The sequence below is a fragment of the Scyliorhinus torazame genome, chromosome 11 (genome assembly GCF_047496885.1).
Source record: "Scyliorhinus torazame isolate Kashiwa2021f chromosome 11, sScyTor2.1, whole genome shotgun sequence".
Classification (NCBI taxonomy): domain Eukaryota; kingdom Metazoa; phylum Chordata; class Chondrichthyes; order Carcharhiniformes; family Scyliorhinidae; genus Scyliorhinus; species Scyliorhinus torazame.
Window position 1 is genome coordinate 112188501 of NC_092717.1, and position 24297 is coordinate 112212797.

A 24297-nucleotide genomic window follows, 5' to 3' on the forward strand; every position below is an offset into this window, starting at 1 on the left:
TACGATCTCTATTAAAAACTTGGATGAAGGGACTGACAATATTGTACCCAAATGTGATGATGATACACAGATAGATAGGTAGGAGACAGAGTCTGCAACGGTATATAGCTAAGTTAAGTGAGTGTGTAAATATTTGGCAGATAGTGCTTAATGTGGAAAAAATGGGATGTTCTTTTCTTGGCAGGAAGAATAGAAACACAGAATATTATTTAAATGGAAAAAGACTGCAGAATGTTCGAGTACAGAAGGATCTGGGTGTCTTTTTACACAAATTACAAAAAAGGTTAGTATGCGGATGCAGAATGTAATTAGCAAGGCAAACATAATGTTGGCCTTTATTGCAAGGGGGAGTGGGGTATAAAAGTAGGGAAGTCTTGTTACAACTTTACAGGACATTGGTGACACCACATCAAGAGTACGGTGGTCAGTCTTGATCTCTTTAACTTAGCAAGATATAATTGCATTAGAAGTAGTTCAGTGAAGATTCACTGGGGTGATGCCGGGATTGGAGGGGGTGTTTCTTGAAATACAAAAAATTCTGAGGATGGATGTGGAGAGGATGCTTCTCTCATGCAGAAATCTATAACTAGGGGACACGGTTTTAAAAAATGGGGCCTCCCTTTTAAGACTGAGATAAGGAGAAACTTCTTCCCTCAGTGGGTCACTAGTCTTTGAAATTCTCCTCCACAGAGACCGGTTGAGGCTCGGTCACTGAATATATTTAAGGTTGAGTATACAAAGTTTTTATCAATCAGATCAACAATGATTTTGCTGAGTGGGAGATGGCTCTCGGGCCCAAATGTTCTTCTCCTGCTCCTATTTCTTTACTTCCTATGATCTTATAATCTGACGAAGTTATGAACTGGATACACTGCCTGAAAAGGTGGTGAAAGCAGATTCACCTGTCTTTTGTAATAGGAATTGGATGAAAAAATTGCAGCCTATGGAAAGAGAACAGAGTAGTGGGACTAACTAGATAGCACTTTCAAAGAACCAGCACAGACACACTGGTTCACGTGGTCAACTTTATGCTACTATGACTGTATGTAAAATGTATCAACATACTTTTAGTAAGATACCATAAACCATATTTTTGATTTGATGTTAATCTTAACTCCCTGCCGATTATCACAATTGATTTTTTTTTCTGGATTGAACAGAAAATTGTCACCTTCGGTAGCCACTTGCCATTTCTTCTTAATTGCTCATATTTGTCTTGCTCCCTAAGAAACTGATTGTACTCCTGGCTTCTTTCATTTCTCAGTCTGTCCTGAAATAACATTCAAGCCATGATTTAATGTATCAGTGAATTCAGGGAGATTAATGATAAGCAGCATACTTGACCAAACATTAAAGATCTACAATCAGCATTTCAAGATTAAGCGCAAGTGAACGAGGTATTAGGTTGTATAGCCAGAACAATTCAATTATGGGAATCATTAGACTGGCCTTATAATAATTAGTGTCATAAATAGGCTTACATTAACACTGAAATGAAGTTACTGTGAAATTCCCCTACTCGCCACACTATGGCGCCTGCGCGGGTACAGAGGGAGAATTCAGAATGTCCAATTCACCTAACAAGCACGTCTTTCGGGACTTGTTGGTGGAAACCGGACCATCCAGAGGAAGCCCACACAGGCACAGGGAGAACGTGCAGACTCTGCACAGACAGTGACCCAAGCCAGGAATCAAACCCAAGTCCCTGGCGCTGTGAAGCAACAGTGCTAACCACTGTGCAACCATGGTTAATAAATCAACTCGTATTTTACTATTGTCAGAAATTAAATTGGTTCATCCCTCCCATCCCCCACCCCTAAATTGCTTGAAATCTGCACAAAAAAGGAAATTCTGCTCTTAGGTTGAACTTCGTTACAAGGCGAAGCTGAAAAGATTTCAAAAAAGTATTTTGTTGTTTAATTTCCTTTTTTCTTGATAATCATTTCACTGACAGCTATCTCCTGGTGGATAGCAGTCATACCTCACTCATATTTGCTTATTGCTTGGTGTTCAGATTTGGTTTGATACACTATTTGTAAAAGGTAAATTCCATAGATGTCTCATGATCATAAACCTCACATGCAGCCTTGTAGAGGCAGGATTAACAACTACCCTCTAATCAAAGGGAACGTAACCAAATTTCCTCAGCATTTTTATGCCACAATGCAAAAACATACAGGGAAAATAGTGTCCTTTCTTTTTATTATGATCCCAGACCAGACCTCAACAGTGGCTAGGATACTGGACTGAAACCCTAATGTTTTAGATTATTTTGTAAGGCTGTGAGGAAAGAATACTTCACTCCAGGAGTGATTTCATGAAAAAATAGGGATTTGATATTTTAAAACAAAATTTTATTATTAACACAGTATTAAAATCTTTAACCCCACACCCAAAAATAGCTACAATTACTCCTGAAACAATGCTAAATTCAGTAAATACAATATCCTTAACTACTATCTCTATTCCCAATTAAACAAGAAGAAAAAAACATACAGCTCCCAATCATTGTGAAAATAAAATTCACAACGCGAGTGGTTCAGGTCTGGAATGCATCACCTGGAAGTGTGGTGGCAGCAGCTTCCATCGAGACATTACTGAGGGCATGACATGATTATTTGAATAGAAACAATGTTCAGGGTTACAAGGAAAAAGGTTGGAGAATGGTACTATGTTATAATGCTCAGTCGGAGATCTGATGAAGATACGATGTGCTGAATGGCCTCCTTCTGCATTCCCCCCCACCATCACCACGGCACTTGCCTCGCTGGAGCCAGTCACCCCTCTTTCCCACAGATCAGCAAATTCGGCTTCCATAAGGTCAGTCCCCTCAGCCATGTCATTAATAAATTAATGAGGCCCTGCACTGTGGCACCCCTCTGCTTATAGTTTGTCCTCCAGAAAATGACCCATTTAACCCAATTCTGAATTTCCTACTAGTTACTATCCATGCTAATATATTATCCATAACACCATGAGCTCTGAACTTGGGTAGTAACCTTTTAAGTGACACCTTAACAAATGCTTTTTGGAAATCCAAATACACATCTACTAGTACCCATTTACCAAGCCTGCTTATTACATCCTCAAAGACGACAAAGAAATTTATCAAGCACAATTTCCTTTTCATGAAACCATGCTGACTTTGCTGATTATGATTCTGATTTTCTAAATGTCCTGCTACTACTTCCTGAATAATGAATTCTAGAATTTCCCCAATGACAGATGGTAGGCTAACTGGCCTTTAGTTTCCTGTTTTCCTCTCCCTTTCTTTTTTTTTTTAATTGAGTACCCAATTATCAGAGTCACTCTCCCTTCCAGGTCATGACATCTGAGAATCCCTGCCAATGTCCCCTCTTCATACATGCCCAAAACATATGTACATGATTTGCGGACTTCCCCCTAACCGCCCACACCTATCTTCCATCTCCTCAAAACACCTACTCATCCGGGCCACAGTCATATGAGCCCTGTGGAACACCTTGAACTGGATCAGGTTAAGCCTGGCACATGACAAGGATGCCTTGACTCTTTTCAGGGCTTTCTCCCATAGCCCAACTTCCAACTCCCCTCACAATTTGTCCACCCAATTCCTTTTCACTCCCCGATTGGGACCCCTTCCCACTCCATCAATTCCTTATATATTTCCGAGACACCCCCAACTTTCCCCAACCCTGTTTTAGACATCACCTTATCCTGTCGTCCCCTTGGAGGGAGCCGAGGGAAACTTGGAACCTGCCTCCGGACAAAGTCCCGTACCTGCAGGGACCGAAATCCATTCCCACCCGGCAACTCAAACTCCTCCTCTAGCTCCTCCAGGCTCGGCAACCACTCCTCAATGAAGAGATCTCCAAATCTCTCAATCCCTGCCCGCTGCCACCTCCTAAGGCTCCCGTCCAGCCCCCCGGAGCGAACTGGTGATTGTCACAGATCGGTGACCACGCCGACGCCCCCTCCAGTCTCATGTACTGCCTCCATTGCCCACACACACTCAGGGCTGCCACTACCACTGGGCTTGTGGAGTACCGAGCCGGCAAGAACGGCAGAGGAGCCGGCAAGAACGGCAGAGGCGCCGTTAACAGAGCCTCCAGACTAATGTCCTTACAAGATGCTGCCAATTTATACAATCTACTGTAGAATCCTCGAAACACATCATTCACCACCAGCGGATCCAAAACCACCTTCCCCCCTGTATCCTTTACTTTCCCCACACCATTCTCGTCACGTACTGTTTCCTCAACTGATGCACCAACATCCTGCTGGCTTTTTCCCCCATATACATATACCGCCCCCTTTACTCTCCTCAGCTGGTCCTCTGCCTTACCTGTGGACAGGAACCCAAATTCCAACTACAGTCTCTGATGCTCCTTCAAAAGCCCATCATCCGGAGACTCCACATACCTCCTGTCCACCTGTAAGATTTTGCCTACTAACCTGTCCAACTCCGCCCGCTCAGTCTTCTCCTTATGTGCCCAGATTGAGATGAGTTCCCCCCCAACCAGGCCTTCAGTGCCTCCCCCACCACCCCTGCCGAATCCTCAGCGGTGTCATTCATCTTTATATATCCCCGAATGGCCTCCCTCACCTGCTCACACACCTCCTCCTCCGCTAACAGCCCCACATCTAACATCCATCGCAGCCGCTGGGCCTTTCCCTTGTTGACTTGCAGGTCTACCCAGGGAGTGGCGTGGTCTCACACCACAATTGCTGAATATTCAGCATCCACCACTTCAGCCAGCAGCGTTTTGTCCAACAGAAAGAAGTCTATCCGGGAATACACCTGGTGTACATGGGAGTAGAATGCAAACTCCCTACTCCTTGGCCTCCCAAATCTCCAAGGATACACACACACACACCCCCCGTGCAATCCATAAACCCCCGCAGCTCCTTTGCCGTAGCGGATACCTTCCCAGACCTGGAACTCGACCGATCCAGCCTCGGTTCCAGAACGGTGTTAAAATCTTCCCCCATAATCAGTCGATCTGAATCCAGGTGCGGGATCTACCCCAGCAGCCGCCTAACAAACTCAACATCATCCCAGTTTAGGGCATATATATTTATCAATACCACAACCATTCCCTCCAGCTACGCACTAACCATAATATATATACCCCCCGATCCGCCTCTATCTTCCCCACCTCAAACGTCACCCGTTTATTGACCAGGATTGCCACCCCCCTCGTTTTAAAGTCTAATCCCGAACGGAACACCTGGCCAACCCATCCCTTCCTCAACCTAATCTGATCCCCCACCTTCTGATCCACCACAGCACAAATCCAAAGTTTTACAAAACATAGTTAAGTTCTCCTCATTCAAAGTTCAATATCCTCCTTCTCCTGTCATCTTAGTCTCCTTCATTAAGTTCGTAGCCTCCGACGACGAGCCAAAGTACCACTCCCGGCCCCCATAGGTCATGCATAGGCAGGCCGGGTACGTAGTCCAAATTTTATGCCCTTCTTGTACAGGGCCGACTTGACCTTATTAAAGGTCGCCCTCCTCTTTGTGAGTTCTGCTCCCAGGTCTTGGTCCACCCGGATCTCGACCTCGTCCCATGTACGTTGCCTCATCTGCCTGGCCCACCTCATAATGTGTTCCTTGTCCAGGAACCGATGTAATCGCACCACCATCGTTCTCGGCAGTACACCCTCCTGGGGCTTGCGCATCAGTGCCCTGTGAGCCCAATCCACCTCCAGTGGTCGATCAAACGCACCTTCCCCAACATCTTACCCACATGCGCACCAGCATCCGATCCTTCGATTCCTCCGGCAGACCCACGATCCGAACGTTCTGCCTCCGAGAATGATTTTCCAGAACCTCCACTTTCTCCAGCAACTTCTTCTGCTGGTCACGCAGCATCCTAATCGCTGCTGCCATCGAGGTGGACTGTTCCTCACGCTCTCCCCACAGGTCCCCCAACCTCTGGATCGCCTGACCCTGGGTCGACAGTTTAGTCTCCACGTAGTCAACCACCGCCTTGATGGAGTCCACCGCCCGGGCTAGGTACTCCGCACTCTCCTTCCGTTGTTGGGTGAACTTCTCATTTAAGCAGTCACCAACTGGTCCATCAACCATTGAGCTGACGGTCAAACCCTGCTCGTCCGCCATCCCCATGCGAGTTATCCGCTCCTCACTCCCCACCACCGCCTGATTCATTCTTTTACAATGACCTCTGGGCCGCAGCTCCATAAACTGGGGGTCCCTTTCTTCTGTTCTTGCTTCTACACCCTTTCTCTACAAATTTCCTGCAACAATCCGGCATAAAAGCCACAAAAAGACCACCATGAGCGGAATATGCCAAATGTGCGACTGCTCACTCCATGGTCGCCAAGGGAAGTCTCGCAATCACAACTCTTTAATGGATCTCATGTCTGCCTCATTTTTTTTTTCAATTTTTACTAATGTGTCTTGTTACAAATTCTGCTTGCATTTAGATAATGAGTTTTTAATTCCATCTTTTTAGCATTCTCCCATATTCGTTTCCTACTGCATATGAAATAGAAACAGAGATATCCCACTTGTCACAGCAGGGAATGCTGCTCCTACTAGAATAATTTCAATTGTGATTTGATACGGTTTCCTGTGTGTGCAATTTAAGCCAAACAGATGAAGGATTGTAAGATAATTAGCATGCACAACAAAATGGGAGATTCCAAGTGGGCAGCTGCCAGAGTATATTAACTACATAAATATATTTACAGTAGCTGATCTCCATAGTGTTTCACATAAAACCAGAGCATGCACTTTGCTGCACCATGGCGCCGAGAACCCGGGTTCGATCCCGGCCCCGGGTCACTGTCCGTGTGGAGTTTGCGCATTCTCTCCTTGTCTGCATGGGTCTCACCCCCACCACCCAAAAAGATGTGGTGGTTAGGCGAATTGGCCTCGCTAAATTGCCCCTTAATTGGAAAAAAAAATTGGGTACTCAAAATTCAAAAAAACAAAAAGTAACAGAACATGCACTTATCAGGAAGAGAGTACATCATGTGACATACAAGTTAAGGGAGAGTAGTGTGTAACTTGGCCTTTACTGTATTATTTACATAAATAATGACATTGTGAAATAAATTCCTAGAACAATTCTCTCAGGCACAAGTAAGGACAACAAGACAGTGTTTCCTGTCACTCGGAAAACTATGCTGCAAAAACTCGTGGTAAGCTGGAGGATTGGGAGAACAAAGGTTCAGCAAAAGGCTACGAAAAATAAAATCAAAAGAACTAAGACGAATTACGAAAGGAAACTAGCAGAAAACATAAACACTGGTACCAAAAGCCTCTACAAGTATAAGGAGGAAGAGAATAGCTAAAGTAAATGTTGGCCCTTTAGAGGACGATACTGGTGAGGTAATAATGGGGAACACAGATGGCGGAGGCACTGAACCAATATTTTGCCTCTGCCTTCATGGTAGAAGATAATAAAATATAGGAATACATGTTCCCCAAACGGGAAGGCTGTCCCCTGCTGCGGGTGCTGTTTGTTTCAATTACTATTGCACGTCATTTGTTAATGTTTGTTTTATTTAACTGAAGGTTAATCTGACAAGAGGTCTTTAAAATTATAACATGGTTTGATAGGGCAGATGTAGAAATAATGTTTCTGCCTCAGGGAATCAAAAATAGGAATTATAAATATAAACAATTAATAAAATAGAATAAAAACATGGAATTCCTACAGTACAAAAGGTGGCCATTCGGCCCATTGAGTCTTCTCCGACCCTCTGAAGAGCAACCTACCTCGGCCCACTCTCCCGCCCTATCCCCTTAAACCCACCTAACCCTCTGGACACTAAGGGGCAATTTAGTATGGCCAATCCATCTAACCTGCACATCTTTGAACTCTGGGAGGAAACCCATGCAGACACAGGGAGAAAGGGCAAACTATACACAGACAGTCACCAAAGGCTAGAATTGAACCTGGGTCTCTGGCGCTGAGGCAGCAGTGCTAACCACTGTGCCACCGTGTCCCCCAATTTCCAAAAAGAACTCGGGAGAGCTCTGGTGGTTAGAATATGGAACTTCCTACCACATACAGTAGTTGTGGAAATATCGTGGAGCATTTAAGGGGAAGCTAGATAAGTACAAGAGGGAGAAAAGAAAGCTGATAGTTAGAAGGAATAGAATTGGAAGAGGTCATATGAAATATTAACACAAGAATAGACCAGTCGGGCCTAATTACCTGTTTCTGCACTGTATTTTCTAAGTAAAGAACATGGTTCAAACCAGATAGCTAGGATAATAAGAATTCAAACATTCAATTGAGTATTTTCTTGGTTAGTTTTACATATTTAGGTTGGGAAATATGCTGGATTCATGTGATGAGACGGGATTTCAACTTTGGACTTCCAGCGACGGGGATCATAGATCATAGATTTTACAGTGCAGAAGGGATGTGCTGAGTAGTTGCACATCATTAATTAAGAAGGGGGAAATAGAGTACGAAAGTGAGCTTGCATGGAACATAGAAACTCACTGCAAAAGTACATGGAAGAGAAAAAGATTGAAGTAGACAAATGTAGTCAGAAACAGGGGAATGTATTATAGGGGACAAAGAAATGGCTCAGTAACTCAATACATACTTTGGTTCTGTCTTCACAAATAAGATACCAGAAATGTTGGGGAATGCAGGGTTTAGTGAGAAGGAGGAACTGAAGGTGATCAATATCAGTAGAGAAATGATGTTGGGGAAATTGATGGGATTGAAGGCCGATAGATCTCCAGGGCCTGATAATCTACATCCCAGGGTACTGAAGGAGGTGGCTCTAGAAATAGTGGATGCATTGGTTGTCATGTTCCAGGATTCTCTTGATTGCGGAACAGTTCCTGCAGATTGGAGGGTGGCTAATGCAACTCCACTATTTAAAACGGGAGATTGAAAGCAAGCAGGGAATTATAGACCAGTAAGCCAAACGTCAGTAGTGGGGAATATTCTAGAATCCATTGTCAAAGAATTTGTAGCAGATCACTTAGAAATCAGTGGCAGGACCGGACAGAGTCAACATGGATTTATGAAGGTCACCACACCATCGGGAAAGCTAGCGCCAGGAGGTACGAGCGAGGGAGGGGGACGCAGTGCATCTCCCACAGAGGAGTGTGTGCCTGGCAACAGGGAGAGTACAGAACACTGATGAGGGGACAGCTAGGGGAGTAAATGGGGAAAGGAGAGTCAGGAGGTGGGGACAGTAACAGGAAGAGGAGTGGGAGAGAAGACAAGGTCGGGGAAAGAATCATAGGGGAAGCATATGGACAAGAATGGTAAGGGCTCTAGGCAAGCTACAACGGGCCACATGTGGCGGCTTGAAACACAATGGCACTTTGGAGGGTTCCCTGGACGAAGGGAAGCCCTGTAGTGCAGGGTGCCCACATGGCGTACACATAGTTGCCGGCCATGTTGGGTGGCCTCTGGACAAAGGGAAGCCCCGGAGCGTGGGGGCCCGACCTCATGGGGAGAACGGTGACCGCTGCCATCTTGGACGGCCCCCTAACAAAGGCAAACCCAGGAGTGCAGGGGCGCATCCACCAGGTAAGTATGGCTGATCCCGTGGGAGGGAGGGAAACAAAAAACCCCACATCAGAATAGTCACCTGGAATGTCAGGGGACTTAACGGCCCAGTGAAAAGATCCAGAGTCTTCGCCCACCTGAAAAGTATTAAAGCCGACATTGTCTTCCTCCAAGAGACGCATCTGAGGGAGGACTGACTGCGGGTAAGGAAGGGCTGGGTGAGACAGAGCTACTTGTCTTGCTATGGGATCAGAGCCAGGGGGCAGCCATACTTCTAAAGAGGGATTTTAACTGTACAGGACCCATGGCGAAAGAACTTCACATAATCATGGAGCACGTGGGGGCCGTGGACCATTGGCGGTTTACCCACCCAGAAGAAAAAGAGTTATCCTTCTTCTCCCAGATACGCAACGTATATACACAGATCGACTTCTTTGTAGTGGGGAAATCATTGCTCCCAAGGCTAGTAAACAGAATACTCCACGATCGTAATCTTCGACCAAGCACTACACTATATGGATGGGAGGTTGGATGCGGGCCGTGCCCAATGCCACCCCATGGTGTGGACACGGGCACTCCTGGCCAATAAGACTTTCTGCGAGAAAATATCACAGCCACAGACAAAGACAAGTACATTACTAATAACCAGAATGGAGAGGTCTCGCCCTCCACGTTTTGGGAGGTGCCGAAGGCTATGATCAAGGGTGAAAGCACAAAGAGATAGGGAACAGAGGGTGACTAGGCAACAGCTAGATGACTCCATACTGGAAATAAACCAGCGATACTCTGCGGCCCTGACTTCTGGCGGAGAGGAAAAAGCGACAAATGGACTTTGACCTGCTCTCCACAAGGACAGCAGTGCACCAACTCTGCCAGGCACGGAGGACCCTTTACGAACACAGAGACAAAGCCAGCTGCCTGATGGCTCACCAACTCATAATAATAATGAACTTTATTGTCACAACTAGGCTTACATTAACACTGCAATGAAGTTACTGTGAAAATCCCCGGGTCGCCACATTCTGGCGCCTGTTCGGGTACATTGAAGGAGAATTCAGAGTATCCAATTCACCTGACAGCACGTCCCACAAGTGACTTGTGGGAGGAAACCGGAGCACCAGGAGGAAACCCACGCAGACACAGGGAGAACGTGCAGACTCCATATAACAGTGATCCAAGCCGGAAATTGAACCTGGGGCAACAGTGCTACCCACTGCTACCGTGCTGCCCAGACTGAGAAAGTAGGCAGCTACAAGTAGTACAGATTAGAGACAACAAGGGCAAACTAGTAGCAGAGCCAGAAAAAGTCAACAAGGCTTTCGAGACCTTCTACCGGGGGCTGTACACTTCCGAGCCCCCAGCAGGGGATTTGAGGATGAAGCAGTTCCACGTTGGGCTGTACATGCCAGTCGTGGGGGAGGACAGAAAATGGGGGCTGGAAGCACCGCTAGAACTGGGAGAAATCACGGAAAGTATTAAACGCCATGCAGGCGGGAAGACGCCGGGGCCAGACGGATTCTCAGCAGACATCTACAAAAGGATTTGCGGCAGCACTGGCCCTGCACCTGCGGGGGGACATTCACAGACTGTCGCCTACAGTAGCACAAGCCTCAATCTCGCTGATAGCCAAGAAAGAAAGACAAAGGCCCAACAGAACGTGGGTCCTACAGACGCATTTCGCTGTGAAATGTGGGCGCATAAATACTGGCCAAGATCCTAGCCAAGAGACTGGAGGACTGCATACTAGAGGTGGTAGCAGAAGACCAAACGGGCTTTTATATCAAGGGTAGACAGCTAACTTCGAACATTAGATGCCTGCTGAATGTGCTCATGACCCCATCCGGGGAGAACACCTGTGCTGATCATCTCCCCGGACGCAGAAAAGGCCTCCGACAGAGTCGAATGGAAGTACCTCAGAGGTGCTGGAGCGGTTCGGGCTTGGAGCACGGTCCACCGCCTGGGTGAAACTCCTGTAAAGCACTCCCACAGCGAGCATAAGGACAAATACCAACAGCCCTAAGTACTTCCACTGCACAGAGGCACAAGGCAGGGATGCCCGTTGTCCCTAGCAATTGAGTCACTAGTGATCACGCTCAGGGCGGTAAAGAATTAGAAGGGGATTGAAGAGGAGACAGAGCGTAGAGAGTCTCGCTCTATGCGGATGACCTACTCCTCTACATTTTAGACCCACAAAGCAGCAGGGAAGGAATCATGGCGCTCTTGGGAGAGCTTGGAGCCTTCTCGGGCTACAAACTCAACCTGGGCAAAAGAGAGATCTTCCTGGTGAACCCGCAGCGTGGAGGGGCAGAGCTGGAGGGGCTGCCATTTAAAGAGGCCCGGCACGAATTCCGCTACCTGGGAATCCAAATCTCTCATGACTGGACAGGATCCACAAATGGAACATGATGAGTCTGGTGGAGGGAAAAGCAGAGGCCTTGGACAGGGAGCCACCATGCTAGTTAAGGGGAGTGAAGCGGTGGGTTGGTTCTTTGCTTGGTTGTGTGTGTGTGTGTGTGTGTGTGTGTGGGTGGTGGTGGGGGGGGGGGGGGGGGGGAATAATGAAGGGTGCTTTCAATACGGTCCTATTAAACTTGATGTTCAGCTATGATCATAATGAATGGCAGAGTAGGCTCAAAGGGCCAAATGGCCTCCTCCTACTTCTATTTTCCTAACTTGTCGAGGCTGTCGACGGTGGCTAGAGAATTGAGGAGGTTCACGGAGCGCATCGGGAGGGGACCCATGGACGTTTGGGAAGCCAAGGGTAAAGGTAATTTCATACTGCTCACATGTGCATCGGACGAATTCCCGGATTAATGTTTTTGTTAAGGACGAGGCATTTCTGGCGAGGCGGCGGACTCTGAGATTATGGTTTCTGACCATGCGCCGCATTGGGTGGATTTGCGGGTGGTGCACGGGAGGCCCATTGGCCGCAGTGGAGGTTAGATCCTAGAATTTCATAAAATTTCCAGTGCAGAAGGAGGCCAGTCGGCACGTCGAGTCTGCACCAGCTCTCGGAAAGAGCACCCTACCCAAGCCCACATCTCCACCCTATCCCCATAACCCAGTAGCCTCACCCATCACTAAGGGCAATTTAGCATGGCCAATCCACCTAACCTGCACATCTTTGTACTGTGGGAGGAAACCGGAGCATCCAGAGGAAAGCCACGCACACACGGGGAGAACTTGCAGACTCCGCACAGACAGTGACCCAAGCCAGGAATCAAACCTGGGTCCTGGAGCTGTGAAGCAATTGTGCTAACCACTATGCTACCATGCTGCCCAGACAATGTGGGGTTGTTGGTGAATGAGGTGGTGTGTGAGTGGATGAGGACTGCCATATACTATGTGGAGTAGAATGACACAGGGGAAGTCATGGCCACTACTGAAGGCGGTGGTCAGGGGGGAAAAGGGTGAAACGAGGGAAGAAGGCGAGGCTGGTAGAGGTGATTCTTAGGGTGGATCGGAGGTACTCGGTGACGCCAGAGGAGGGGTTGGTAAAGGAGATGCAGAGTCACCAGATGTAGTTTGGGTTAGTGTCCACGGGGAAGGCGATGGGGCAGTTGCAGAGGGCCAGAGGGGCATTGTATGAGTACGGAGAATGGTATGGGTGCGATGCAGGCAGGGAAGGGTTCCAGGACCAGATGGGTTCCCAGTAGAGATTTATAAGAAGTTTGGTGCGAAGTTGGGGCTGCTGTTAGTGAGGACGCAATGAGGTACGGGATAGGGGGAGTCTCCCCCCCCCCCCCCCCCCCCCCACCCACCCCCACCCCCCACCCCCCCACCCCCCCCCACCCCACCCCCCCCACCCCCCACACTGTCGCAGGCTTCCATCTCCCTGATCTTAAAGAAAGATAAGGACCCGGAGCAGTGTGGGTCGTACTAGCCGATATCACTGCTGAACATCGATGCAAACTTGTTGGCATTGCGAATACAGGACTGTGTGCCGGGGGTAATGGGGGGGGTGGGGGACCAGATGAGATTTGCGAAGGGTAGGCAGTTGTCGGCGAATAGGTGTAGGCTGCTAATTAGGATGCCCTCAGAGGGACAGGTGATAGATGTCATTGTGGCTACGGATGCGGACAAGGCCTTTGATCAGGTGGACTGGACATATTTGTTGGAGATGCTGGGTCAGTTTGGGTTTGGCCAGCAGTTTGTGGAATGGGCTCGGCTGTTGTACAAGGTGCCGATGACTAGTGTTCGAAAGAATAGGACGAGTTTGGTACTTTGGGTTACATCATGGGATGAGACAGGGGTGCACGTTTTCCCCGTTGCTTTTCACCTTGGCAATAGAGCCGTTGGCAATGGCACTTTGGTCGTCAAGCAGCTGGAAAGTTATTGAGTGGGGGGGCCGAGAATAGAGTTTTGTTATGTGCGAACGGTGTGTTATATATTTCGGACCTGGTGGGCAACATGGGAGGGATTATGAAGATTTTCAGGGAATTCAGCCAGTTTTCAGGGTATAAATCGAACATAGGGAAGAGTGGGATGTTCCCGATCAATGCTAGAGAGCAAGAGAGGAGGTTAGGGGAGTTGCCAATCCGGGTGGTGGGGGCTGGTTTTCAGCATTTAGGAATCCAGGTGGCATGGAGCTGTGTCCAGCTACACAAATTGAGCTTGGTATGACTGGTAGAGGGAATGAAGGAGGGTTTCAAGAGGAGGGATGTGCTGTCGCTGTCACTGGCTGGGCATGTATCAACAGTGAAAATGACGGTGTTGCCCAGGTTCTTGTTAGTGTTCCAGAACCTCCCTATCTTTGCTCCAAAGTCCTTTTTCAGGAAGGTTAACAAGATCATTTTGTGGTTGTGTGGGCAGTGAAGAACCCACGGCTGAGTAGGATGTTCCTAGAGAGGGGCAAGGGGTGGGGGGGGTGCTGCCATTGCCAAATTTTATAAATTGAGTGCGAATATTGCAATGGTGAGGAAATGGGTGGTGGAGGAGATACAAGTTTGGGGTGGATGGAGGTGGAGTCATGTATGGGGATGAGTTTGAGGACACTGTTGTTGGCACCTCTTCCGTTCTCGCTGGCCAGGTACTCCGTGAGCCCGGTGTGGTTTCAGCATTGCAGGTGCAGAGCCACTGCAGGCAGCATTTCGGGCTGGAGGGCATGCCGTTGTGGGCACCAATATGTGACAATCATAGGTTTGTACCGGCAGGGCTGGATGCAAAGTTCTGGTGGTGGCTGCAGGTGAGGATGGAGTACTTTAGGGACTTGTTCATGGAGGGCACGTTTGCGGGACTGGAGGAGTTGGAGGAATTGTATGAGTTGCCCAATAGGGAAAGGCTTTAGGTACCTGCAGGTGAGAGATTTCGTGAGGAGGTGGTGTCTTTCCCGGGGCTGCCGCCTCCGGTGTTACAAGACAAGTTGTTCTCAGAGGATGATGTAGTGGAGGGTGTCATACATCTACATCGAATTGATAGAGGGAGGGCGCCCAGGTGAAGGAGATTAAATGTAAATGGGAGGAGGAACTGAGTGGGGAGGTGCGGGCTGGGACGTGGGTAGAAGCCTTGCAGGGTGAATGCATCCTCGTCGTGTGCGAGGTTGAGCCTCATCCAGTTTAAGGTGATTGCGTCGGGCTCACATGATGGCAGCGAGGATGAGCCGGTTCCTTTCGGGGGTGGAAGATAAGTGCGGGCGGTGTGTGGGGTTGGGGCCGCGAATCACGTCCACATGTTTTGGCCATAGCCAAAGCTGAGGGGGTTCTGGCAGGGATTCCCGGATGATAAGTCCGAGATTCTGGGTGTGGGGGTGGCCCGGATTCCGGAGGTGGCGATATTCGAGGTGTCGGAAGATCCAGGAGTCTAGTTGGGGGGAGAGGCCGATGTATTGGCCTTTGCCTCCCTGATCATATGGAGACAAATTTTCTTGCGTTGGCGGGACAGAGCCACCGAAGGCAGGAGTATGGGTGAGTGACCTGGCAGAATTCCTGCGGTTGGAGAAGGTCAAGTTTGCTGTGCGGGGTCGGAGGAGGGGTTCAGCCGGAGGTGGAAACTGTTCATGGATTTCTTCAAGGAGGAATGAGGGGTCAGCCTAGGCTGGGCAGGGGAGAAAGGGGGATAAAAATTAGGCGGCAGGATGTGGTTGGGTGCTGGTATCGGGGAGGTTGGGGATTTGTGGTTGTTTGTTCAGGTTGATGTTTTTGGTCTTCTGATACTTTTGGCATAAAGCCTTAAATAAAAATATTTTGATTTCAACCTTGACAAAGCATCAGCCATCTTCGAGAACTCGGCCAGATAGGAAATTTTAAAGGAATAGCTGAGTTTGGAAAATACAATGCTATTTTGATTCATGGAGGGAAGGCATGAAAAAACATATTTTAAAGGTTCATAAACATATGTACTTCTAATGACAGCAATATGCCTCAACAGCAGTTCTATAGTCACGCGAATGAAAGAGATATCCGCAATGAGTCTGTGCTTGGTAACTCTAGTGAAGAAAGTACGTGGTGGATTGAGACATATTGGGATATATAAATAATTACCATCTCAGTATTGGCAAACTGTTAAAAACAGCCCAGAATAAAAATGGATGTCAGCTGCTTAATATGAACAATTTGAAAACTAAGATGGGGGAGGTCAGATAAACATGTAATACATAAATAATTTAAAGTTTCATTTTTAATTAGAACTGTTCTTTTGAAGTTTAAAAGGCATTTGTTTAGTGTTAATTTTAATCAAAACTTAGTCTTAGTTGGCAATGCTTAATTCATGAGGAATTCAGGTATTTACACAAGGACGAGAACTACAAATTCAAGGCATGGAGGACCAAGAATTATCAGCAAGAACAGGACATGGAATAGGGGATGGGCACCAGAGTTTGGAGGATTTGAAGTTTACAGAGGGTTGGTTATGGGCAATTATGTAATGTATTTAAGTTCTAAGTTCAACAGAACTGAATCTTTCCTCAATGTAAATATGACAGTGTATGCCAAACACTAATAATGCTTTGGTCAATTACAGCTTATCTATTCATTCAATTGTTAAAAAAAGTTTACACTGCATTAAGCACAAACCTGCTTTTTGTACCTACCTTTGCTGATCTTCTTTCAGGGATAGGAAGTGAAAGCCTTTCAGTTTTTAATTCCTGAATCTTTGTGGCCCTAGAATTTTTCTGGAACAAGCAAGCAGGTAAAATCAACTTATGAAGTACAATTCCCTTACTTGATTATCCGGTTAGTCAAATGGTTCTCAAACAGTTTAAAGAGTCTGTTCAAACAAGTCACAGACTTTTGGACCCAGTCAGCTTTTGATATAATACAAAGTCTACATAAAAAACGGAAAGCTCAAATATATGGTATTGTCACTCCTGCTTGCTTTTATGTTTCTAACTTGCACCCAAACTACTTTGCTTCATACCTTCTCTCACACTCTCACTACTACTTTTATTCCATCTTCACCCCACATTTTTCTTTCCCTTGACCATCGTTTTCAAACCCTTAATGTCATGTCTTGGTTATATGTCTTCTTCCCTGCACTTCCCAGCAGATCAAAGAGGGCCTAGAAAGCCGATGGTCTCTTTGCCATGGGACATCCGTGGTAGAGAAGGTACAATAATTTTTAAACATTAGTTTAAATGAAGAGAAGCTTTCTCAATGGTTCATTAAAGGAATGACAGCTGGGGCGAAATTCTCCCCAAACGGCGCGATGTCCGCCAACTGGCGCCCAAAACGGCACCAATCAGACGGGCATCGCGCCGTCCCAAAGGTGCGGAATGCTCCGCATCTTTGGGGGCTGAGCCCCAACATTGAGGGGCTAAGCCGGCGCCGGAGGGATTTCCGCCCCGCCAGCTGGCGGAAACGGCCTTTGTTGCCCCGCCAGCTGGCGCGGAAATGACATGTCGGGGCGGCGTATGCGCGGGAGCATCAGCGGCCGCTGACAGTTTCCCACGCGTGCGCAGTGGAGAGAGTCTCTTCCGTCTCCGCCATGGTGGAGACCGTTGCGGAGGCGGAAGGGAAAGAGTGCCCCCACGGCACAGGCCCGCCCGCGGATCGGTGGGCCCCGATTGCGGGCCAGGCCACCGTGGGGGCACCCCCCAGGGTCAGATCGCCCCGCACCCCCCCCCCCAGGACCCCGGAGCCCGCCCACGCCGCCTTGTCCCGCCGGTAAGAAAGGTACTTTAATTTACGCCGGCGGGACAGGCAATTTCTCAGCGGGACTTCGGCCCATCCGGGCTGGAGAATCGAGCGGGGGGGCCCGCCAACCGGCGCAACATGATTCCCGCCCCCGCCGAATCTCCGGTGCCGGAGACTTCAGCAACCGGCGGGGGCGGGATTCACAGCAGCCCCCGGCGATTCTCCGACCCGGTGGGGGGGGTCGGAGAATGACGTCCCTGATTCTGGCAATCTATGCTGTTCCTAACTTTATTCTGGTGAATGGGAGGTTGAAAAAGAGAGGGAGAAAGACAAATTCGTACTCCTGAAAACAACTAAATTAATGCTGAAATGGAATTAGATAAGTAGAGATCAAGCTCAGTTGAGAATTTGTTTCTCCTTCCACGCTACCATCCCCTCTCTCCTCCTATTTAATGAGCCTATCAACAATAAGCATCTAGTTTCTAGAGAAAGATGGGACCAACAAAAAAACAATGGACATTTTTTATAAACAGCACGAGTCATCCTGTTTTCAAAATAGGAAAGGGGAAAAAGATAGATGACTTTACTTTTTTTTTTAAACCTCTCTGCACCTTGGGACTGGCACAATATATCATGCAAGACTCTACCTCTGCCATGTAGCGTCTGTAGTCTTGTCGAAGTTCCTCCTTCAATTTCTGTTTCTTGAGATCATATTCTAATCCAAGTGGAAGGCTTAAGCCATAGTTTTCTTCTGAAAATAGAGTTTGTTTTTAAAACACATATAATTTCAGTTATCTTATTGTTGCATACTCATGCATACTTCAGTGACCATAAATTGGGGATGTTGGGACTCTTTTCCTTGGAGAATAGAAGATTGAGAGAGATTTAATACAGGTATTCAAAATCATGAGGGGACTGGAAAGAGTAGATAGGGGAAAATGTTCCCACTGTTGGAAGGGCTGACAAAAAGACAGCACAAATTTAAGCTATTAGGCAAAAGACACAATGGAGACATGAAGATAATTGTTTTCATGCCAGCAGGCGTCGGAATGTGGTAACTAGGTGCTTTTCAAAGTAACTTAATTGCAGTGTTAATGTAAGCCTACTTAGGACAATAAAGATTATAAAAATGCACTGCATGACAGCATGGTGGAGGCAGGTGTAATGGAGGCATTCAAGAGGGAATTGGATTATCCGAAAACTAAAAACGTACAGGGCTACAGTGAGAAGTGAGGGGATGAGTGACACTAGGTGGATTGATTTTCTAGAGCCAGCACAGACAAAGAGCCAAATGGCCTCCTGTGCTATATGAATCTGTGATTCATGCATTTGAGTAAAAATCACATGCATACAACAAATATTTTAAAATATATGTTTGAATCATGCGCTTCAGGATTGAAGTTTGACAAGTTTTTACTAAAATAAGGATAAGTCAATAATAAAGCGGTCTATCAAAAGCACATAATGTTAAAATGTTAAAAAAGTGATAAATCAAAAAAAAAAAAAAAACATGGATATTAAATCTAAATAAGGGAGTCACGACTGCAGCATGGGGGACCCCTCCAGAGAAGGGCCCCGCCAGGATGGGAAGGGTGAGTGGGCAAGGGCGGAGGATGGTCAAGGCGGAAGAGAGGATGCTCCCATTAAAAATTACGAAGAGATAGACTTGGAATAATTTGCTGAATAACTGAATTTTATAGTAAGTGTATCTATAACAGCATAGAAATATATTTTAAGTTTGCTTTTGAATGTCCCGTACCAGCCTCCCCGAACAGGCGCTGGAATGTGGCGACTAGGGGCTTTTCACAGTAACTTCATTGAAGCCTACTTGTGACAATAAGCGATTTTCATTTCATTTCATTCATTTCATGTTTGTACCTATTGCACAAGACTCTTGTTTTGTGGCTTTACTCGTTAATACAATAAGGATGTTTCTCAGGGGTTCTTTCAGCACTCTTGGGAGAGCAAAAGGGTTCCACGGCTGGAAAAGTTTGGGATGAATTGCAAAATCAGTGATACTAATGAGGATTAGCATGGACTAGTTCAACTAAACATTTGTTTCTGTGTCATGCCTTCAATGCAATCTTATGTAATCATGTAGCTGAATTTGACCAGCTTGCATTCAAAAGCTAACCCACATCACTCTTATACACAAGGAAAATATGTATCTCAACACAGACCAAAGATTTTTCCTGGGACATTGCTGTTCAGAAACTGTCAAGTCCTGTACCAGAACCTACATTTACCCACTGAGGCACAAAGGGGAGGGTAAAATTATTTGTAATCCAACATGTTGCTAGTTATCAACTACACTGTACCTTCAAATCTGCCAGTTTGTAGATTTTCTTTCATAGACTGAATACCTGGAAGGATATTTCCTTTAGACATGGAGTCTGAAGTTTGACCAGTCTTACTGAATGGCTCTGAAGAATTTGTCTAGAAAACAAGTTTTTAAAAAAAAATAATTTGAGACAATTCCAGTTGATGTATCACAAAGACAATGTAAACTGTATATTAATTTTATGTGGGCATTAACTAGGAAGTCACTTGTGCTCCTAAAAGCAGGAACAGACTGAAACTGGCAGTTGGGTTAGGATGCCCATGCTTGTATTATCAATAAACGCTGATTTTAAAAGCATAGAAAGATTGGCCCCCATTCTATCCATCGTCACCAGGCTTTCTGGACCATGGTGGCAGAGAATGGCTGCCCAAAGGTGAAGGTTAGAAAAAAATTATTTCAAACAGAGGACTAAAATCCTAGCAACCATTGTGGAAATGGCAGAAAGCAAGTGTAAATTCTCAGGGTATGATTACCCATCAAGGTTCTTGGAGTCAATGGATTATGATCAATGGAAGAATGAAATGAATATGTGGACACGGGTCACGACTGAATGGATGAAAATACAAAGTACGGCCTTAACATTATCACCTCCCAAAAATAGTAAAATCAGAAGTATTGTGTGAGATGTATCCCTGGCAGTTGGATAGTGGTGAAGGTTTGGAACCTAGAGTTCCTGTATGAAATACACAATCTGTTAAATGCCTATGTGGCATGGTCAAAATTCGATCATTTCCGAAAAAAGATGGTCAGTCCGAGGAAGAACACACCATTAATTTTAACAGATTGTATAAAGGATTGATGAAATTCAATTTGGGAAATCCAGAATAAATATTACTATTTAAATTAATGGATCGTGTGAAGGTGCATCACATGGCAACTGGTACTAACAGATAGATGTTTGGTTCTCAAAGGAAGCAACTCTGTTGAATCAGATCTTTGAGCCTTGAAAAAAATTCCTGGGAAAGAGTAATTTCCTTCAGCCTTCATGGAAAAAAATAGATATTCCACACTGACAAAAATAGAAGACTCAATGATTGCCAGATTTTGAAACAGTTCAGATACCGGACATATCCATCAATAAAATGGAAGGATTAAAGGCAGGCAGAATGGGAATGAAAGCATCTTCCTAGCAGATCTGGCTATTACAATAGAAGCAAAAATTAGATGATCGATAACAAGCAAAAGAAAGGAATACATAAGAAACAATTTCAGGTGCTTCAGGTCTCTGACTTGATGTATCATTATCTGGTGAACTGCACAAAGGAAAGAGGTAGGATCATTGAAAAATGACACATGGTGAAGAGAATTCAGAGGAAGAGGATGAAGATAATAAATCCAAACAAATTATACTGGTCAAATCAGTTTTAGTCCTGTGATGAATGTGTTAGTTGTTATCTCCTTTAACTGTGCCATACTGGATAGTGCTTGCATTTTGACAGTAGGTGGGACAAATTCGATAAAATGCTATTTTAATTCACTAAGTAGTGAGGAACAACACAGGGTTAATAAATATAAAATGACTACTTGCTTTAGATTTGGCAATAACATATTGAGATCAAAGGAAATTATAATTCCATGTAAAATAACTAGAATGTAATTTTAAGTGCTGATTTAGTCTCTAATGGGATATCTATGCCGTTGAATAAACCTGTTACGTAAAAGACACAATGAAACTTGACATGGAACATCAAAAGAATTACACCTGGATACATGTATAAATTTGCTATCCATAGGTGACCATGAAACTAGTCATTTTTAATGTTTCAGTCTTCCTGTGCAGCTGATTTCATAATATTTCTGATGGGCAAGAATGGGGAATGTTGTCCTCTATTTTGGGAGACTAAGAAAATAAAACGGGTTGTGAAAAATACTGGTTCTCGTGAAGGCAGTAGATATGGGACTTGCTTGTTAAAAACCTCAAGTAATATTCTTTACAATGGTAAACTTTACAATGGGTGTACTGAATATAGCACAATATAGCACATCCATTGAATGTTATGTAGATCATTGTGGGATAATGTGCAGTCTACAAAATGTGAATGAAAAAAATTACATACTGACCTTGCTGGCTTGAAACAAACGCTGGAAAGAAAATCTCAAAATTTAAATGGGTGGATGCAAGTCATCACCTGTTGGTGTTTTAGAAAAGTAAATGCATGTACAAATAAATTGCTGGAGGTCTTCATGCAGCAGTGTTGTTAACGTACAAAAATATTTCATTTGCTTCGATATTTTGATTGTAGATAGAAACCTTAATTTTCATTTAGAGAGAAGGGAATCTGTTAATGGTATATTAATTATGTTCAATTGTATGCAGGTGGTAGGCACTAACTAGGGATTAACTTGTGCTTTTATAAATGGGAGCAGGCTGAATCTAGGGCTGTTGGGCAAGGACTTGCATGCCTCTGTACTGAAGACATGTGCTGCATAACTATCCATGCCCCCAGCTAAACCGTCTCAGTACAGCTCCAACATTGGTGCCTAACTGACAGGTAAATCCAGTCCACAAAAAGGACAAATCCAATCCGCCAATTACTGCCCCATTAGTCTACACTTAATCATCAACTACTGTAGATGATGGAAGATGTCAAGCCAAGCTGGGGGCTAGCAATATTCGGAGTAGTGGATGAGCCAGGAGTGCAGGAGGCGAAAGAGGCTGGAATTCTAGCCTTTGCGTCCCTAGTAGCCCAGCGAAGGATCTTGCTATTGTGGAAGGAGGCGAAGCCCCCTAGCCTGGAGGCCTGGATAAATGACATGGCGGGGTTCATAAAGCTGAAGAGGATTAAGTTTGCCTTGAGAGGGTCTGCGCAGGGGTTCTCCAGGCGGTGGCAACCGTTCCTAGACTATCTCGCGGAGCATTAGAGGAAGGTCGGTCAGCAGCAGCAGCAACCCTTGGGGGGGGGGGGGGGGGGAGATTGTTTGAGGGGATGGATGAGCAGGAGATGACATGGAGGGTGGGGGAAACTGGCACGTGCGGGCAAGAGCCAGTGTATAAAGCTATGTAAATATACCATTTTGCCATGCATATATCTTGCTCAGTGCGATTGTGTGTTATTTTGTTACTGGGGGGGGGGGGGGGGGGGGGGTTATTGTCTGTAAGGGGAAAAAATTGTGTTGTTAAAAAACTTTAATAAACATATATTATTTTTTTAAAAAGATGATGGAAGGTGTCATTGACAATGCAATCAAGCGACATTTTTACAGCAATAACCTGCTCATGATGCTTAATTTGGATTCTGCCAACGCCACTTTGCTCCTGACCTCATTACAACTTCGGTCCAAACATGGATAAAAGAGCCGAACTCCAAAGGTGAAGTTAGTGTGACTAACATTGACATCAAGATAGCATTTGACCAAGTGTGGCAGCAAGGAACTCGAGCAAAATTATAATCGATAGGTTACCAGAGGAAAAACTCGGCATTGGTTAGAGTCATACCTAGAACAAAGGAAGTTGGTTGTGGTTATTGGAGGCCTATCACGTCAGCCCCAGAGAGAAGAATTCCCCAACGCAGTGCCCTAGGCCCAACCATCTTCAGCTGCTTCATCAACAACCCTCCCTCTGTCATAAATTGGAATCGGGGATGTTTGTTGATGGATTGCAGGGTTGAGTACAATTTGCGACTCCTCAGATACTAAAACAGTCCTTGTCCATATGTAGCAAGAGCTGAACAACATTCAGACAAGAGCTGATGAGTGGGAAACAACATTTGTGTCATTTAACTGGTAGGCAACAATCATCTCCAGCAAGAGAAAATCTAATCCCACTTGACATTCACTGAATCACAGAATAGTTACAGCACAGAGAGTCAATTTGTCTTTTTGTCCTCGTGATGCCTCTTTGCAAAATCAATGCACCTAGTGCCATTTTCCTGCCATTTCCCTGTCGCCCTTAAAATCTTTCCTCTTCAAATCCAAGTCTCTTATGAAATCCACAATTAAATTTGTTGCCATCTCACACGGAGGTTGTGCATTTCCAGATGCTAACTGGTGTAAGGCAAATTTTCCTCATGTCGCCTTTGCTTCTTTTTGCCAATCCTCAAATCTGTTCCCTCTGGTTCTCTATCCTACCACCAATGGGAATAGTTCTCCCTATCTACTCTGACCAGGCCCTCCATGATTTTGAAAACATCTATGAAATCTCCTTCTCTTCTCCAAGGAGGACAGCCCCAGCTTCTCTAATTTATTTACATAGCTGAAGTTCCTTATCCCTGGCACTATACCCCAGAATCTTTTCTCCACCCTCTTGAATGCCTTCACATTCCTCCTAAATTGTGATGCCCAGAATGTGAAGCATTACTCCAGTTGAGGCAAACCAACATTTTAAAAACATTTTTAAAAATTTTTATTTTTTTATAAAGTCTTCAGGCAACCTGAGCCAGTGTAGTCAAGCT

General features: G+C 45.7%; 1 protein-coding gene across 5 annotated transcripts in view; it reads right to left on the reverse strand.

Annotated features, from left to right (window-relative positions):
* LOC140385450 (centrosome and spindle pole-associated protein 1-like) overlaps nt 1-24297 on the reverse strand; it is a 344086-nt gene that overhangs the window by 291763 nt on the left and 28026 nt on the right. For 4 of the 5 annotated variants that reach the window (XM_072467627.1, XM_072467628.1, XM_072467625.1 and 1 more), the window contains exons 3-6: nt 19884-20001; nt 18213-18316; nt 16524-16604; nt 1172-1270 (exon numbers count right to left, since the gene is read on the reverse strand). In XM_072467627.1, the coding sequence (XP_072323728.1) occupies nt 1172-1270; nt 16524-16604; nt 18213-18316; nt 19884-20001 (402 nt within the window). The remainder of the gene's footprint in view (nt 1-1171; nt 1271-16523; nt 16605-18212; nt 18317-19883; nt 20002-24297) is intronic. The other variant, XM_072467626.1, reaches the window with a different exon arrangement.